Genomic DNA, 13,075 nt, shown 5'->3' with positions numbered 1-13,075 from the left:
CTCTTTTTATCATAGTTTTAACCAAGCTAGCTTGACTTATGAGTATGAAATAAACGAAGGTTTTTAACGAAAAAAGGAATAAGTTTTTGTACTACTGATTACTCCTATTAAACTATATAAATGTAAATGAATATGGTTTAAAATCTCTATCATATCAACATTAATCTAACTTTATAGTAAATAATTTGTGATGAATTTGAGATTTTTTTTATGTAAGCGCGAGCATGATTTAAATTTTGTATGAGAATAATTGAATTTGAAAAAAGAAAATGGATAATTAATGTATGAAATCTTTTATAAATTTCTTTTTAAATATATTTTTTATTTCATAAAACTCATGTAGATAGATTGGAATGTATTTATGTTACATAATTAGGCTTTTTTTTATATCATAAAAATAATATATAATTAATATTTTTAACATTAATTAAGAATAAAACATTTCAACATTTGATTGATTGGTGCATAAAAAGTAAAATTTAAATCTTCTGTCTATAAAGTAAAGTTTGAATCTACATTTCACTAATTAGAAAAAATACTAAAGTAAACAAATTTTTTATACTAAAACATTTAAGTCATCGATTAGTGCATGAATGGAATTTAATCTCCTTTTTCCCATTTATAAAAAATAAAAAAAATTAAAAATATTTAAATTTGAGTACTATAAAGTAGTGCAAACACTAATCTTAATCACAATCTTTGCTAAATTCACTTCTTTTGGTATAATCCATTACTCTATTCGCCTCCAACCAAATTGTGACATTAGGCTTTGCAATCCTAAGAAGATCATTGCTAATTGAAGCATATCTTCATGAATGACCTTATAACTTAAAAGGATTTGCTCTATGTTTCTTTTAAGGATTCAACATATCTTGTCACCAACAAAATATCTTCTACATTTTAACTTGATGAAAGATCTTCATAAAGCAATGGACAGTACCAGAAAACAGAGAAGCAAATACGTGTTAAAAGCATCAAATTGCTTCGTTAATCGAGCTTAGGCAATTATAAATAATTAAATATTTATCCAAGATCGTGTCCGTTTTAGATTGGTCAATAGTCGAGATTTTATCCTTCATACGGAATTTTTTTTTTTCGACATGAACCTACTTATCACTGAGAGATTAACAAAAGCATAAAGCGCAATAGGACCAATACCATTGTTACATTTGTAGTTTGCATTGCTGAAAATCCCTGTCGGCAGTCCCGTAACAAGATTCCCACGTCAAAATCTTTCCCATATAACCCAGTCCCTTAATTAATTTCCTTTTATTTTTTACCTGTTTACTCTCATCAGAGGCAGGGTACATTGAACACCTAACGTTTTGGTTTTCCAAGTCCAAGTCTACAATTCGAAGGGAATCAAAAGCAAAAGCAAAAGCAAAAGCAAAAGCAAAGTAGAAAGTTCCGTGCCAGCCTAAAGAACCTGGAACTCTTTATAGAATAAGGTTCGTGTCAATATTAGATTGGTTTTTTTAATAATTAAAAGAAAAAAAATTTAAATTTTACTTTTTAAATAAAAAAATTATATACCAATCAATATTAGATTAATTGAGTTACTGATTTTTTTATTTTTTTATTTTTTCTTCGAAAATCTTCCTGTCGGTAACGGGGGAAATAGCGTCATTCTTTTCTTTTCAATGCGGTGGCAATCTCCATACCACCCGACAGATAGGTAGGTAATTGAAACAAAATTTGACAGGTCTCCTTTGATTTTCACCAGTTAATATTGATAAAGTTTGAAACGATCCTTTTTTATTCTTTTCTTTTTACAGCTCATTGTTTGACTGTTAAAGCAGGCCAAAGAGAAACAACCATCTGTTAAAAAGTACAATTTACCAGGTTAAGTATCAAATTCCGAGGACCAGGCAGAATAACTGGAAGCAACCATCTCGTGTCTTGATAGTTAGGTATTGAGTCCAACTGTCCAAGGCAGAGTGCAAAGTCCCGAAGGACCCAAATCCCGGAGCGAATCATAACATTTTAATTGCTTACCAACACTAAGCATTAACATATGAAAGTATTCGTATGTAAAAAAAATAATAAAAAATTAACTTATCACCTTAGTGCAATTTTAAAAGTTCAAAATGATGTCACAGCAAATGTCATCATAAAGATATTTTATTGAGATCAATTACGAACAAGTAGAGAGAAATGAGATATTACGATTGTCATTATGGAATACATAATATTTTAATTATTAATATTAATGTGTATATCTATATATATGTCACTTTAGTGCAACATGGATATACTACTTAGTGCGATTTATCTATAACTACTGATTATTAATTCTGATGATCTATGTCTAAATTCAATTCGATTAACACTTCCATACTCATTAGAGAGTTACTTTTTTCTTTTTATTTGAGCACTTTATGTGTAATAATGCTTGAATAAATTTTAGTTGAACTAACACTTGATGAATATATTAGTTAGGTAATAGCTCAAGTAGTGTGAACCCTTAATTATAGTTGTTTATATGAATATAAATACAAAAATCACTTTTCAGAAATTTATAAGTGGTAACTAATTTACCTGATTGAAATAATTATATTAATTAATGTATGAAAGTATATGATTTGAGTTTATGATAGAAACATATAAGAGCTCAAGGTCCATAACCCCTGATATGGAAAATGATCCAGGGAGCCCAGGATTGTGCGGACATCGGTATGAACCCAAATTGGGAACATAATTACTGGGTTGGAGCCCACTCTCCTTTTAGTCCAATTAGCCTCTATATTCGCAGTCACCTCCCAATCAGTCCAATGCCACAGAGTTCAAGTGCAGATATATTTCATAGAAACCATAAGCAGAAGAAAACAAAACTGGATAAAGCCACAGCGCCGGCACCCTCTCCCACCTGTCAAGTTATCACTTCACCAAGCCTATCTCAAGGTAAGCTCCCTCTCTTTACTCTCTTGAAACAGTCCCATATGAATACCTATCACTTTTCTGGTAAAGAAAGGCAGGGTCTCTTCACATAGCTTTGTTGGAATAACTCGCCTTTAACTTCCTGGTTTCTATGAGATTCTATATTTTAGTACTTTTGTAAGGGATGGTTTTTGAGTATTGATATTTTGGTTATTTACAAACTCGTAAGTGAAGTATGGATACGATAGTACATACAAATCATGCCCATGAAGGGTTTTGTTCGTTTCAACACTTTCACAGGGAGGGTTTAAGAAATGGTAATAGGTTTTTAGAAGCTAGGGTTAAGGCTAAAGCTGTTGCCAATTTTAGTTCTGTGAAAGCTTATGCGGGATGCAAACCTGTGGGGTTTCAAAAGCAAAGGCGGTGTGGGGTCCTTGCTGTTTCAAAGGTTGAAAGTGCTGGCGTTAATGGTAGGTTGCAAAATCTTGACAGCTCTTCACAAGGGCACTTGGGAAATGGTCATGTTTCATCTAGTCCGCTGAAATCCTTGCACAATTTTGAGGAATCTGGTAGCAATAATCAACTCCGTAAATTTGTTAGAAATGGTGAACTGGAAGAAGGGTTTAAGCTTCTTGAGGGCATGGTTTATCATGGTGAGATTCCTGATATTATAGCTTGTACAAGTTTAATTCGTGGATTTTGTAAGAAAGGCAAGACTAGGAAGGCTACGCGGGTTATGGAGATTATAGAAGATTCAGGGGCAGTTCCTGATGTTATAACTTATAATGTGTTGATTGGTGGCTATTGCAAGGCAGGGGAGATTGATAATGCTTTACAAGTTTTGGATCGAATGAGTGTCGCTCCAGATGTTGTTACATATAATACAATTTTGCGAAGCTTGTGTGATAGTGGGAAGTTGAAGCAAGCAATGGAAGTTTTGGATCGACAATTGCAGAGAGAATGTTATCCAGATGTGATTACATATACAATTTTGATTGAAGCGACTTGCAAGGAAAGCGGTGTTGGACAGGCTATGAAGCTATTGGACGAGATGAGGAGTAGAGGATGTAAACCAGATGTGGTTACTTATAATGTTCTTGTCAATGGGATTTGTAAGGAGGGGAGATTGGATGAAGCAATCAAGTTCTTGATTAACATGCCATCATATGGATGCCAACCCAATGTGATTACTCATAATATTATCTTGCGTAGCATGTGTAGCACTGGCAGGTGGATGGATGCAGAGAGGTTGTTAGCTGATATGCTTCGCAAAGGCTGTTCTCCTAGTGTAGTTACTTTTAATATCCTGATTAATTTCTTATGCCGGAAGGGTTTACTGGGCCGAGCAATTGACATTTTGGAGAAGATGCCCAAGCATGGGTGTACTCCTAATTCCTTAAGTTATAATCCACTGCTTCATGGGTTCTGCAAAGAAAAGAAGATGGAGAGAGCAATTGAGTATTTGGAGATAATGGTGTCTAGAGGTTGCTACCCTGACATTGTGACTTATAACACTTTGCTCACAGCATTATGCAAAGATGGGAAGGTTGATGTGGCAGTTGAGATTCTCAATCAGCTAAGTACGAAGGGTTGCTCGCCTGTTTTGATCACATACAATACTGTGATTGATGGGCTCTCAAAGGTAGGGAAAACAGATCAAGCTATAAAACTTTTAGAAGAGATGCGTGCCAAGGGTCTAAAGCCTGATATAATTACCTACTCTTCACTTGTTGGAGGACTTAGTAGGGAAGGAAAGGTTGATGATGCAATAAAGTTTTTTCATGACTTTGAGAGAATGGGTATTAGGCCAAATGCCATAACCTATAACTCTATCATGCTGGGCCTTTGTAAGGCTCGACAGACTGATCGTGCAATCGACTTTTTGGCTTATATGGTGATGAGGGGATGTAAACCTACTGAATCTTCATACACCATTCTCATTGAAGGTTTAGCTTACGAAGGCTTTGCTAATGAGGCTTTGGAGTTACTAAATGAGTTGTGCTCCAGAGGAGTTGTGAAGAAAAGTTCAGCAGAACAGGTAGCTGTCAAGATGTAGGCTGTGGTGCATGCTGTATTTAGTTCTCCTCTGGGTGGCCAATGGTAATTCTTGCTGCTTTATACTGCTTGCCCCACTTTCTGCAAGCTAGGAGACTGCATTTACTCATTGTTCTCCTCACTCTTGAATGATGTCCAAGTTCAATTTTGGTAGATAGCCATGTAGCCTCCCCCTTTTGCCTGTTGGAGTTCTACTTTTTGGTCTCGAATTATACTTTCCACCTGTCATAAACATTGGTTTATATCCTTTCTTTAAGCTTATACATGCTTTTCAGTTTTCTGATAGCTTGCGGCTGATGTTGTAGCTATGTCTTCTGCTCAATATAATGTCTATTAGTTTCGTTCTTAGAAGGTTCTTTGTGGATTATTTCATTGGTTCTCATGGCATTACATTCAATTTACTAAAAGAAATTTTCTAGATGCCTTCCTCTCTCTTTACTCATGATGGGGCATTAAATCTGCATGCGTCAAAATACTCTGCTGCAATGATTGGAATGTGAATTTGTGATGGTAAAGCACCTGATAGATATAGGTGCATTTTTTCTCTCTGCTATATGTAAGTGCTGGGCAAATAGTATTAACTTACCATATAAATTGTGCTTTTCAGGGCACTTAAGAAGAAGAAAGGATGTCCCCTCCCTCTTCTATTTTATTCCATTAGGACCATGTGATTGAGGCAGAAAAATGTTGTGCAATTGTTAAAGCTAAAATATACCTACCATATTGTTCATCATGTTTGTTACATCTGCTATGAGTGTCATGGTACTTCTAAGAGTCCTCTTGCTACTTTTTTGATGGTAAAAATTGTGTCTTTAGGTTCTGACATCAGTGTTTATCACTTTTGAGTCTCATTCATCATTTGGGAAGCTGTATAGGAGTCTCACTCTATCAAACTCCTGGAGTAGATTAAAAACCAGAACTTCCAGGGGCATTGTTCCTTTTTCGTGCTTGTGTTCTCTTTTAACTTGCTTTGAAGAGCACTTAAAATAGTTTCTTCTATACATTTCTGAGAAGCCTTGTTACTGATAGAGATATTGGTCCATGTTGTGACACTTTGACTGGCAACTACCATTATTAAACACCCATGCCAGTCTTCTATCAGCTGAGCTTTTAGTCAGGAATTTTTGGGCTATCTAAAGCCAAATATCAAGTATGATCTTTTTAGTGATGCCCAAGGACATTAAACACAGGAAAGAGGCAGCTGGTAAGGATAAATGTAGTGATATCTCAGGCTCGTTGCAAGGATGTTGGCATAATAACTGGATAAAGAGGGAAAGGAAAAATACAATGGTGACTGTACGAGTGTAGGATACAGTGACAGGTGCCCAAGGAAAGGATGGACCAGATGAGGACGGCAGCTGTCTACGCCCTTGAATCACATGGTTTGACGGCCATTACTTATAGCAAGTGATTTATCCACCCAAGTTTCTTTCTTTTATGTTTTTTGAATGGCATCAACCATCAATATGAGGATATTCTCACTGCAAAGCCTCCAATTTTAAGCGTACCGTCAAACGACAACGTCTCTTTAGGTGGCCGCTCTTTGTTCTTGTGTTAGGGAAACTTTCTCTCTCTCTCTTCTAATGAAATTCACAACTGTCTTTCCAAAAAAAAAAAAAGTTATCTTCATTATCAAGAAAAAAAAAAACCCCCCATAAAGTTCAATGTGAATCTCATAACTATGGGAATTTCAATGATGGTCTTTTATTATTATTATTATTATTATTACTGATAAATTTAACATTTATGGTTCAAAACTCCAATTTATGGTTTTTTGCTTGAATAAACTCGACGCTGTCATCAAGTTTCTACATTGCTTGAAGAATCTACATTTCTACAGCGTATCCAATGGTGCAAATTTATGACACCATCAATGTGCATACTTTTGTTTGGCGAAACGAATAGCGACAAATATTTCTTCACTCTCTCTGGCTCCGTACCTTAATTAGATTCCCACTGCGTTACGTCCCACCTTTTCTTTGTTTCCATTCTTAAAAACCAAAAGGAGAACGACATTTTCTCCATTCTGATGCTCTTCTTCTCTACCACACAATCAAAACCCAAAGCAAAGAAGTGAGTGAAAATCTTGAGACCCCACAACCTTTCATAAAGAAAACATATCATCATTTAGAAGCCAAGAAAGTTTCTCTTGGAAAAAGCTCAAAAACCATGGAGAGAAGTTCACCTCCGAGGAACACAAATGAGGAAGGGTTGCTTTCGTGCTGGGGTCGTCTCAAGCTGAAGCTTCCATGGACAAAAAGAAGAATAACAAGTTTGGGCAATAGCATAACGGCAGCTTTCAGGGCAAAACAACCAAGACCAGTTGGCGGCTTTAGGTACGACCCTTTGAGCTATGCCCAAAACTTTGACGAGGGCTGTGGGGATGATGATATTGAGGGCTCTCTGTATCGTGGGTTCTCCTCCCGATATGCTGCTCCTTCATCAAGATCAGTTGCGGACAAGTAAAATGACTTTGGCCAGCCAGTTTGATCCGTTGAAATGTGGAGATAAATATTCTTTTACATTTCTTTTGTTTCTTTCCTTTTTTTTTCTTTTGTTTTAATTTTGTTCTATGGTGGAGACTGGAGAGCGAGGATTGTTCATGCGTTACAGTATCAGTACAGTGCTGAAGGAAGTGCTTAGATAGATGATTTGTAAGCTCTTCTATTTGCAGGGAAGAAATTCAATATAGAAACATAATATATGTAAAAAAGTAAAAAAAAAACAGTTGCGAGATTTACAAATACATCTTTATGTTTTCTTCTTTCTCGATGATGAGCTCCTTATGAAAGTCTAGAGTGCTAAAAGCCTAAGATATATTTGATGTGAAGTTGAAACAAATCTAGTACACTGGACAGCCATCTACAACTATGCCTTTGGCAGTTGGACAGGAAGCCAGATCGCAGTGCTCTCCTTCGGCTCCCCACCAGGATATGCTAATGCCTTGCATGGTCAATGTGAAATATAAGAGCACTCCCATGAAAGCCAAGCCAGCATCAAGGGCTGCTGAGAGAACATAGTTGTACCTCTGCCACCAACCTTTCCGGTATTTAAAAACGTAGTAATTGAAGATGACTCCAACAATAATCCAGCAATTGAAGTTCAGTGATGTTGCTGGTGGCATTGCCGCTGTTGCTCCCAAGAGCACTGGAAGGTTGATCAGTGAGATCCATTTCTGATTAGGGAAAGCTTTGTGGAATAGCCATACCACGACAGGTCCAAAGGCACCTCCAAGGAAGAACCAGTTGAGAGCGGCGTAGTTTCCAAGAGGACCGAAGATCCTTTTTGGTCCAACCAGACCCCAGATAACAGATGCATCATAGAAGACTCGGTCACCAGGACATGTCCAGGGACTGTTGGGAGGAAGTAGTTGATCCTGGCATATGTTCTCAACGGTAGTCAGCAGCCACCATGCTACTGCAAGGTTGATTGTTCCGGCTATTATAGTTCCCATGGCCTTTCAATAGAACACAAATAGGAGGAAAGGCATTAGAAAAAAAAAAGCAACCCTACAAAGGATCCTGTTCTGTTCTTATATAATTTATCTTAGGATGCACAAAATTTTTTTTTGAAAGATGGTTTTTATTAATGATGAGCTGGAATACCGTTGAGATTTGGAGACTCCTGTTGGCATGGAAGCTATAATAAAAAGAGCTTGTTTTGAACAATTACAAAAGGAGCAGCTGCTCAAAGAGCACTTAACAGCATCTTAACACGGATAATCTCAAAAACAAGTAGAGTTCTAGATAATTTATGATGCTATAGACACTAGGATCGGGAATTAATTTGATGGTTCCTTCTTTTAACTTGTCAAATCTATCTATATTTATTATATTACTATTATCTACTTCACTCAATTGACTCATTTACTGTTTTGATTTATTACAAATTTACCTTCGAGAGTGATCGTGAGGGAAATTATTACAAGAGCTAATTAAAAGGATTTTTTTTTATTTTTGTGATTTTTCGGTTAAATGTAATAAGCCGTCTTTTCTGTTTCTCTCGAGGTGGGGGCTTCCGTCTCCGGCTCTCCAGGAAGAGTGATCAAATTTATTACTTTTCTGTTAAATTTACTGGCTAAATTTTAATTCGCTCAATATCATTAATTTTTTTCAAATATTGGATAAAATACCTTATTTTTAAAATTTTAATTAAAATTACACAAAAATTTATTAATTTTTAAAATATATAATTAGCTCAAATATTAAAAATACTGTTAATAAAAATAATAAAAAATTAAAATACTTTTTTATTAATTTAAAAAATTATTATTATATTTTAAAAAAATAAAAAATACCAATCGGTGCTCCCAGCTCCTCAAGAAAAGAAAGCACCGGCCGGTGCTCCCTTAGGAAACTGGACAGTGCTTTAAGGGTTTGGAGAGTTTTTTTTTTAATTAATAAAAAAATAAAATTATATAATTATAATTATAAAAATTAATCAAAAATAAAATTATTTTTTTATTTTTGCTATATCAACAAGTTGACGAAAACACTAACGATTAATTAACGATTAGATTTACAATGATCATTAAAAAATATTTTTTCAAAATCAAGTGTATATTTCAGGAGATTTACCTGGACTACAAACATCGATCTTGGTGGAATCTTCATGTAATGGCCCAGCTTGAAATCATTAAGAAAGGAAACTGCCTGTGCCATGCTTATATATCCGTAAGTTTTAAAGCAGACATTGGCTATTGGTTTTCCTGGTAATATGTAACCCATGATGTACTCTGTGATGATATTGAGTCCTGGTGACTGGCAACAAAAAGGGTGAAAATCAGCATGCATGTTAATCACATAGCGCTCAATGCCTCCGGGCTCCAATCATTAGCAAACAAAGGTAAGCTGGATGGATCCACAAAGTAATCAGATATGGGAAACCAAAAGAACAATCTAGTGATAACTCAGAATTACATGATTTTAGAATGCTTTGTAGTGTAACATTTATTGCCGGCTTCTTTGCTAAATTTTACTAGTAATTTTCTTTGGGTTCCTGCATGATTACCTGGCAGAGAAAAGTACATATAAACGTGGGAGTTTCTTACCTGATTTGTAGTGGCAGTTATGATGCTGATAGGAAGAGTGAAAGCTAAAGCAAGGCCTGCCGCAAAGATGAGTCCCCACCAAGGCATTTGAATTTCATGTTTCAAAAAAATACACATCACAAGGGAGAGTAGCAATGTCAACACAAGCATCAGGTGAAACCACCAGTTAGGTATGTTCTTATACTTCTTCATTAACTTGGTGTGGATATCTTCTTTTCCCTTGAAAGAAGCTTGCAGTTGTGCATATATCTCCCTGTTCCAACATTCAACACAAATTATATGTCAAAGATTAATTAAGACCAAAAAACAAAGCCAAAAATGAGGTGACAAGCAATAAAATTAAAAGTTTTTGATTACTCACTTTCCATTAAAAACAGCCACATGCGAAAGAGTAGCTATAATGGCAGCAAAGCCAATACCATAGGTGAGAGAAAAGAACACGCTCAGGTTTACACGTCCCTGCTGCTCGTATGCTGGCAATTCTATTTCAAATTTGTCATTTACAATTGCTGATACGTTGTATCGTTCTCCATTGTGATTAAACAAATGCGAGGAGAAAATTGGGAAATTCTTGGCGTTATATACATTTACTCCCCAATAGGCAATTGGAAGTATGATATACATAAATAACGCATAGCCTACAAAGATGTTAACAATTGCGAAAAAAGGGGTGACCAGAGGGCTGCCAAGGAAAGAGGCTATGACTGACCAGTCAATGGCAAAGGATCCAACGCCAATCCCCTCCATGCCTGATCCGATCTGCTGGGCAGTTACTGACTTGGGAAAAGCCCAGCAGACCCAAGAAATGGCTGATAATGTGGGGAAGAGGTAGCCTGGAAACACATACCAGGAGAAGCTGCAAATAAGTGCAATCAAGAAGAACTTCCCTCGGGACATGCGTTTGCTGTCTTTCTCATGCATGGCCCTGTAAATAATGTGTAAACATAATTGGCTGATGGTGTGTTTTGCAATTTCTTCGCGCATTAACAATAAAAATGTGCAATTTCAAACCATGTTATTCTATACTATCAAAATTAAAAAACAAATCATCTTTGATTTCCCTTTTCTAGTAAAATAAAATAAAATTTTGGTTTTGTGCTGAAAGTAGGTAGAGGCACTCTAAGACAAACCGGGGAAAGGACTAAAGAGAAACAGCATAATTACAGGGTGGCAGAATCTGAATTCCAAAAATAGAATCCTAGTTGGCCAGAAATGGAAGGCCTGTATGAGCATTAGAACGATATATTGGAGTGGAAAATCTGTCACTAGTACATTACATTTAACCGAGGAATACAGTCTGGCAAAATTTCCATATTTGGCCTCAGCATTAACTTTCGTGCTGAGTTTGAATTACCTTGGATTCCAATTTTCCAGATCAGTTTGGTCCTTTGCTCTGCTCCAGTCCATGTATCAACCTATATAGCCCAACCCAGTTGTCTCCAACATGTACAATTATCAAACATAGCATATGTGCGCAAGATGGAGGTAAAAGCCACCCAACATTTCACCCCCCTTCAAAAAATTCTATCCAAGACGGGCTAAAATATAAATATCCAATGGATTTTAATCTACGACGTTAAACTAATGAACACCATAGGCATAACCAGATAAAATAACAGTACGGGGAACTGATTAAATAAACTCACTTTCAACTTTAAGTCTGCTTTTATATCCCTCAAGCACAGATTAGCTCAGACCTGGGCTCATCTAGTTCGGATTAATGATCCTAGACACAGCCATAGTTTAAATGTTGTACTAATCCAGAGGGTGAAATAATGAACCATAAATTCAATTCTCATTCACAGAAATTGCCCACAAAAAACGAAATTCGTTTCGTCACTAGGATCATGAGGCAGATGCAAATGCATAAACGACAGTGTTCTTTTACCTGAAGAGAGAAACCTGAACCAGGCTACTCGGCCACCACATGTGCGCAGGTTCCACCACGAACTTCCTCATAATCCCCGCCCATCCATACCCCAAAACCTGTTAAAATTTAGACAACTACAAATGAGAGACAAAAGGAGCTCCAAGATTGAAGGTTTTTTTTTTTTTTTTGGAGTGGGAATTTTAACCTGTGTGGTGACGACTAGAATCCAACTAGCCAAAAAACTAATCTTTTTATGATAAAAGGCCCGAATAATATTCACGATACCAATAGCATAAGCCGTACCGCCTCCAAAGGCAGCCCCAGCATTAGCGAAGATAGAGATCAAGACATGCTCTTTAACGTTAAAAGGACCCGGGTTAAGCGTAAACTCCCGGTTTCCGAATCCGGGGATATTAAACTTGGTGGTTGGTAGTACTCTCGCCAGGAACTTTCCCGCAGGGAGTGACGCCACCTGGATGGAGATCATGGTAACCTGGAGCGGCTCCGTACGGTAACTGAAAAAAGTGTTGAGGAAGGAAAGAAGACAGCATGAGAAGAGTCCCAGGAACCACATTCGGAATGTCCAAACGGGGAGTGTTGTGTCGTCGTCGTTAGAAACGGTAAGACGAACTTCTTCTACGGGGGAGACGTCATCTTCGTCGACCGCCGAAACGACGTCTGCGCTGTACTCTATTTCCAGAGACGACATTGAGAGAGTGTTGGCCAAAAAACAGGTTCCCAAAGACGCAGTAGATATCCTCCCTCAACAAACCCAAAAAGAACAAGGAAAAAACAGGTCTCTGGAAATAGAGTACAGCGCAGACGTCGTTTCGGCGGTCGACGAAGATGACGTCTCCCCCGTAGAAGAAGCTCATTCCCTTGATTAATGCATAACGATCAAGAGGCCTTTTAAGAAGGGCTTGTGGGATCAGTAAGAATTGTATCTGTACTGTTTCTTGATTATGTGTATATACCTGTAAGGTAGCCAACGCTCTACGTTTTTTCCCTTTTCTGCTTACCACGTTAATCCCATTTATTATTAATAACTTCAAGGCTAACTTGTATGATGTTGGCAGTTGAGTGAAAATAGGTTCTTTAGTAATCCACTCTTCTGAGGGAACAAGAGTCCTTATTTCTTTACAAAAAAAACAAAGAGCCCTTATTTCATTTAAAAAGAATCAAGGGACTCTTATCATATATTCCTATTAAGAAAAAACTCCAAA

At 36.7% G+C, this 13,075-nt stretch overlaps 3 protein-coding genes across 5 annotated transcripts in view; 1 reads left to right on the top strand and 2 right to left on the bottom strand.

The window, feature by feature from the left end:
• The window catches only part of LOC110416518 (putative ubiquitin-like-specific protease 2B), a gene marked incomplete at its 3' end in the record, with an annotated part of 5,166 nt that extends 3,189 nt beyond the window's left edge, over positions 1-1,977 (bottom strand). The window contains exons 1-2 of the mRNA XM_021428522.1: positions 1,840-1,977; positions 1,281-1,345 (exon numbers count right to left, since the gene is read on the bottom strand). Coding sequence (XP_021284197.1) covers positions 1,281-1,345; positions 1,840-1,977 — 203 coding nt within the window. The remainder of the gene's footprint in view (positions 1-1,280; positions 1,346-1,839) is intronic.
• Positions 1,978-2,799: 822 nt separating this feature from the next.
• Positions 2,800-5,283, top strand: LOC110416268 (Pentatricopeptide repeat (PPR-like) superfamily protein). The gene has a single exon (XM_021428212.2). It carries the CDS (start codon positions 3,113-3,115, stop codon positions 4,931-4,933), a length of 1,821 nt encoding a protein of 606 aa, XP_021283887.1. The 5' UTR covers positions 2,800-3,112; the 3' UTR covers positions 4,934-5,283.
• Positions 5,284-6,952: 1,669 nt separating this feature from the next.
• Positions 6,953-12,576, bottom strand: LOC110416265 (oligopeptide transporter 2-like). Of its 3 annotated transcripts, none has more exons than XM_021428208.1 (6): positions 12,058-12,576; positions 11,871-11,968; positions 10,344-10,907; positions 9,983-10,235; positions 9,510-9,692; positions 6,953-8,389 (listed from the first exon to the last, which is right to left on the bottom strand). In XM_021428208.1, exons 1-6 carry the CDS (start codon positions 12,559-12,561, stop codon positions 7,775-7,777), a joined length of 2,217 nt encoding a protein of 738 aa, XP_021283883.1. In that variant the 5' UTR covers positions 12,562-12,576; the 3' UTR covers positions 6,953-7,774. The 3 variants fall into 3 exon arrangements, with proteins under 3 accessions (XP_021283883.1, XP_021283884.1, XP_021283885.1); XM_021428209.1 differs by having other exon boundaries at positions 12,138-12,316; XM_021428210.1 differs by having other exon boundaries at positions 12,156-12,316.
• Between the last annotated feature and the right edge of the window lie 499 nt (positions 12,577-13,075).

Source organism: Theobroma umbraticum, unplaced genomic scaffold, assembly GCF_002168275.2.
Source record: "Theobroma umbraticum cultivar Fairchild unplaced genomic scaffold, ASM216827v3 scaffold_51.0, whole genome shotgun sequence".
Classification (NCBI taxonomy): domain Eukaryota; kingdom Viridiplantae; phylum Streptophyta; class Magnoliopsida; order Malvales; family Malvaceae; genus Theobroma; species Theobroma umbraticum.
Note: the sequence above shows the minus strand (reverse complement) of the source record. Positions and strands in the feature narration are given on the sequence as shown.